Raw genomic sequence first — 5,849 nt, forward strand, 5'->3', positions numbered from 1 at the left:
TAATGGCAAGAGAATCTTGATATTTAATGGTACGTCCTTGTCTTAACATAAGATGGTATAGCAAAATAATGGTTAGGCGTTCTAGCTCTGCCACTTACTAGTCTGTGATATTGGCCAGTTAGGCTAAAGAAACTCTCAGAAATACACAACTGCTCAAAGAGTAGATTGTATCACTTAACAACAGCCAGAAACTGAAGCAGGCAGTAACTAAGGGGGAAAATCCTTTAAAAAGTGGCATGCTCACTGAAGTTGGATAAAGCACTCTCATGGCAAACAGTGAAACACCTAGAAAACAGACTTACCAAAGAACAAAGACACTGCATTGCACTTTTTAATTGCACAGGTAGTTTTAAATAAATGGAGAAAGCACCTTCCAAAAGTTACACTAGCAGGGAGATTCCATCAAGCATTTACATAGTAAATTTCCATAGTTTTACAAAAGATTCTTGATCTTTACTTGAACTGTACATGAGGGAAAGGAGCCCCCTCAGGTAGGTGTTCTCTGCTTGCAGAAGCAAACTAAAGGACCTAAAATTGGAGGCAAGCCTGGGATGCCAAGAAGGGGGAAAAGAAATGTTAAAGGGCCACTCATAAATTCCATGTCTAAGACGCTTGTCCAATGACCCTTACATAGAATTTTAGGGCAAACTACTGCCCTTAAGATAAGGGTACAACCTCAAAAGCTGTAATTCTGGATTATAGTAATATATCTGAGTACCTTGGACTGCTGGATGACAAAAGACAATATTGGGGTGACCTATACTGTTTGAACAAATACTTTAGAGGAATTCCCTAGGACTGTACACCCTCTACTTTGGCTTTTTTAAATGAAGCACAGGCTTCTCTGCTATCTTCCAGGCAGCATAATGGTCAAGGAGAAGGGTAACAGCACTGGATCATTCCTTAGACACTAATCAGCTGGGGAAAAAGTTCATTGGCAAAAGTGTCCTCCCAAGAATGGTCTACACCAAGCAGAGAGGACATGTCACTGAAGGGAGAAGGGGAGCCCTCATATTCACAGTCACTATAAGCATCCAGTAGACAGGAAGATGGCTTCAGGCAGTGGCTGGATGCAAGTAGATCTGAGGTGCCCAGCTCTGGAATGAAGTCATCTTCTACAAGTTCTTCCTTCACTGAGACAGTGAATTCAGGGTGATCTTTCTCTGAGGGGCTGAAAGGTGCTTCCTCAATTTTCACTACCACATTAGCTTGGCTCTCTGTCTCAGAGGGTATCTCTAAGACTAGGGGCTTGGTATATACGTGGTCAAAACGAATCAGTTCATTAATGGCTTCCAGCTTGGCTGATGACGTCCCCAGTGACGGAGAAGGGGAGGCCGGTAAGGAATTGGGTCCTTCTGGGTGGACTTCTGGGAGCTGCTCCAGGCTGGGAGACTCTGGGGAAGGACATCTGAAGAACATGACTGGATCCAAGTTGAACAGAATGCCCAACAGGATATCAGACTGCAAGAGGCAAAAAATTAAATGGAATCCAACCATCAGAATGCACTGAGAATTTTCCTGGAATACTTTACTCCTAGGGCCCACAATGTAAATTAATCACGGTAGGATGACCTCCAAAACCCACAGACCCATTTATCTATATACCTCACTCTATGTCCTAAAATTACCTGGAGATAGGAAGGCAGTCGATGCTCACCTGTAACCCAACCAAAACTAACTTCTGCGCTCCTCTGATTGGGAATGTCAGACATCAAACAGATGGAATTAACTAGTTATACAGCTCTTTACTAAATTCAAAAAACCTACCTCAGAGTCTGAAGAGTCAACACTGTCAGAATCCATGGGGAGAGGTTCTGAGGGGGTGACAACTGGGCCTGCACCTGCTGCAGAGGTGCACGTAGTCTGAGTGCTGCGGACTCAGCAGACCCGGCCGCCGGCCTCGCTCCATTCCCCTGGGAAGAAAGACCAACGTCAATAAACAGCTCCAACTGCAGAGTCCTCAAGGAAATGCTCACCAGGCAGCTGTGACTCTCAACTTCCAAAAAAGCTGGAAACTATTCTTTAGAGCTGAAATCTTTCCTTTCCCTTATTTCCACTTTATTGAGTCCTCTTAAGAGGAGAGGAGAAAAGAGAGGCAAGACTAACTTCTGTCATTTTCTAAGCAATGAAACATCTTTACGCTAAGCAAAGATTCAGGAAGGACTGATATTCTTAAATAATATCTTCAATGATATTCTTCATAATGTTTCGTTTTGTTTAAGATTTTACTTTTAGGGGCACCTGGGTGGTTCAGTCGGTTAAGTGTCTGCCTTTAGCTCAGGTCATGATCTCGGTCCTGGGATCGAGCCCTACATTGGGCTCCCTGCTCAGCGGGGAGTCTGCTTCTCCCTCTCCCTCTGCCCCTCCTTCCCCCACTCATGCTCTCTCTTTAGTAAAATCTTAAAAAGAAAAAAATAAGATTTTACTGTAAGTAATCTCTACACCCAAAGTGGGGCCTAACTCACAACCCTGAGATCGAGAGTCTCATGCTCCAGCGACCGAGCTAGGTAGGCGCCCCTCCGTAATAATTTCCTCTTCTTTCCTTTTTCAAAGATTTTATTTATTTATTTGACAGAGAGTGAGAGAACACAAGCAGGGGGAACAGCAGAGGGAGAAGCAGACTCCCCACTGAACAGGGAGCCTGATGCAGGGCTCCATCCCAGGACCCTGAGACCATGACCTGAGCCAAAGACAGACGCTTAATTGACTGAGCCACCCAAGTGCCCCCATAATAGTTTTCTTAAGTAATAAAGTTCCATAGTGAATTGTAGGCCCCAAGTCTTTTTGGACAGTAATTTTTTAAGTTTGTTCTGAACATTACCTTCACAGAGTAGAACTGCCCTACTGTCAACCACTTAAGTGCTATCAATAAATTTGCCATGTCTGTGCATTAAAGCCCATAATCACCTTCTGTCAGAGGGGTGTCACGAACACAGTAAATCCTTTCCCTACTCATTCATATTCATCAAAGAACTACTACAGTTTTAGTACCATTCAGTTAGATTTGACTGGCTCTCTTTTTCTGGTTCTTTTTAACACTGACATGGTACATCTTGTTGGCTATGATATTTGTTAGTACTTGCTCTTAGCTGTGTAACTTACTTTAATTATTAGGATTTAGTACTATTCACTACACAGTTGAAAAATCAGTGTCATTAAGGAGTCATGTCACTTAGAACCAATTCTCACATAGGGGGCATAGACAAATGAACTGACTTACCTTGGTCTGGGTCTCCGCCTCCTCTTCAGTACCCAGGGCATCCATCCCCAAGCGCTGTCTTAGCTCCTGGTTCTCAATTACAAGGCCATGAGTTTTCTCTCGTAAAAGCTGATTTTCTAGCAAAAGTTTTTGGTTCTGGAAGTAAGTTCAAGAAGAAGCTATTAAAACATCCACTTCTTTCACTTAAGAATCCACCTCACGATGTTTCACTATGGTTGTTTTCCTTCCCTTCTCCTTGTCCTTTTGGAAAACTCTGCTTATACGGTTGGTTCACAGTAGGTATTCGAAGGAAAGGTCATAGTTATGAAAAACAAGTGCCATGTCGTGGGGTCACAAATAACAATGTTTCCAACTTACCAATACAGACCTCAGCAAAGTGTGACTTGTGGCTTTAATTTAGATATGATGGCAAAAAAAAAAAAAAAAAAAAAAATTCCTATCTTGAATTAGGTTGTAACAGAAGGGGTAATGATGGACCATAAAATCAAAATATGTTTAAAAAGTGTGTGTGTGTGTATGGAATCCTTATGTATTCAAGATGTGTAGCTGGCAACAATTTAAGATTAGGTAATAAGTGGGCCCTAGAAGGGAAAGGGAACCGTTAGTGGACTTTTGGCCAAGCCAGGAAGGGTCTCAGGTTTAAGCAACGGTTTTCTATCTGCTTTTACGAATTTCTTAGTACTAACTTGATAAACGTTGTAATGTTGTAATTCACCAGCTCTGAGATAGATCTAGCACCAAATGCCAGAGGGTCAACCACTTCTGCTCTCATCAAGTTTCAACACTTAATCACTTAATTACCTATTTACCTTAACTTAGATTCGTTTAATTTTTTTTTAGTTTAATTTTTAATTAACTGTTCGATTGTATTCTAAAGAGACAGAAACAACTTGGCATGGGCAGCAAACATCAGGACATTCACCAAGGAAGAATATACAAGAAATAAAGCTAAGAGTTTGACCTTAAGTATTTTTACCTCTTCCTCCAAATCTACCACTTGCTGTTCCAGCTCACTCATCCGAGCTTTCTTTCGGTCTCTGGCAGTCTGGGCTGCTACTCTGTTTTTCAGTTTCCTGAGAACAAAAGGGACAGACCACACTAAGTCATCTCAAACCTTATGTATATCTTTGAGAACTTGGCCAGCTGGTACTTTCATTTTCATTTACAATATCAGGTACACTGAGGTAAAATACACTCCAGGCTCCTCCCCTCAATAAAACAAAACAAAACAAAACAAAAAAATAGAGCCTTTCGTGGATCTGGCTTGAAGAACTGCTTCATTCTCCCCCATACTGCGTCATCCACACCCCCGTCGCATCCCGGCCACAGCAAGGACGCTGGACACAAATACTACTCACGTTGCATCATAAGAGATTTCCTCCACCCACTTTTACTCCCCGTATAACTCAAATAAAGGAGAGGACAATAAAGGCTGACATCCTGGGCAGTCTCGGGCGGCTGGGCCCGGTGTCTGCTCGAGGAGGCACTTAAATCACAAAAGGCACTGTGATCACAAAAGTACATTTACCGAGAACTGCCTACTCGGCATTTCTCACTCAATCTTTCCAACGACCTCATGAATAGATACCATTTTTAAGGGCGCGGGGACTAAGTTTGACCAGTGAGCCTCACAGAGCTCACAGCCCTTTCGACAACTGTCATTTCGGCTCCGTGCCCCTCCAAAAAAGTAGGTCAATCGAGTCCATGCCACTGCCCAAATGCAGAAAAGCTGAATGACGGGTTTGTGGCCACCTAACAAGAGGTCCTGGAACCCAAGTGCGCGAACACCCAGCTCTACGCATCTCTAATGAGACAGAAAAGAAGGGGGGATAACAAAGGCCTGGGCAGCCCGGGACTCCCGACTTCCTGCCCCGCCCCGCGCCACGCTGGCACCCCACCGGCCAGGCCGCGGGCGCCCGAGCGCGGCAGGCGGTCAGCGCCCGGCTTCGGATCCGGGTCCCAGCCCCTCGCCCGTCGCCCTCAGGGTCCGCGCCCCGACCCTCGCCCACCTCCGCAGCGCCTTCTCCTCGGGGCTCAGGTGCGTGAGGCGCTGTCGCTTGCGCGCCTGGGGCGGCCCCCCGCTCGCCGCCTCCGGGCTGGCCCCTCGCTGGCCCGGCACCATGAGTGGTAGAGCCCGGCCGGCCGGGGCTCCGGTGGCGGCGGCGGCGGCGGCCTTGCCGGACAGAAGCAGCACTTTGGGGGCCCCGGCGGCCGGGCTCTGCGCGGGTGCCACCACCACCATGGCCCGTGTGTGTCTACGCCAGTGCGCGCCGCCGCCGTCCGCCGGGCCGGCCCCGCCGCACCCCGGCTTTCTACGGTCGTGGCCCTCGGCGATTGGCCAGTGCCGCGTGACGCGTGGCGGCTCTCGGCGCCCATTGGTCCGGCGGGCCCTGAGGGGGTGGGGCCGGGGCGTCCAGCGTGGCGGCCGTGGGCCGGGGCAGGAGGGGCGGTGAGGGGAAACCGGCAGGATCCGGGGTTGGGGACCCTGGAGAGCCTGGGGACTGCGCGGCTCCTCAGGAAGGGTTCGGAGCCCGGCGGAGTTTCCTCCTCGGACGGATTTTACCCTCTAGGCTGACGCCTTTCCACCCGGAACGACTGAGTCTAATGCCAGACGGAGAGATTTCCAGAC

The 5,849-nt window shown here is 47.4% G+C and overlaps 1 protein-coding gene across 1 annotated transcript; it reads right to left on the minus strand.

The window, feature by feature from the left end:
* Positions 1–318: 318 nt before the first annotated feature.
* On the minus strand, positions 319–5,512 carry XBP1 (X-box binding protein 1). Its single transcript, XM_026484726.4, has 5 exons — positions 5,230–5,512; positions 4,197–4,293; positions 3,221–3,355; positions 1,768–1,913; positions 319–1,461 (listed from the first exon to the last, which is right to left on the minus strand). Exons 1-5 carry the CDS (start codon positions 5,460–5,462, stop codon positions 1,275–1,277), a joined length of 798 nt encoding a protein of 265 aa, XP_026340511.3. The 5' UTR covers positions 5,463–5,512; the 3' UTR covers positions 319–1,274.
* Positions 5,513–5,849: the final 337 nt, after the last annotated feature.

The sequence above is a fragment of the Ursus arctos genome, unplaced genomic scaffold, assembly GCF_023065955.2.
Source record: "Ursus arctos isolate Adak ecotype North America unplaced genomic scaffold, UrsArc2.0 scaffold_34, whole genome shotgun sequence".
Taxonomy (NCBI): Eukaryota; Metazoa; Chordata; class Mammalia; order Carnivora; family Ursidae; genus Ursus; species Ursus arctos.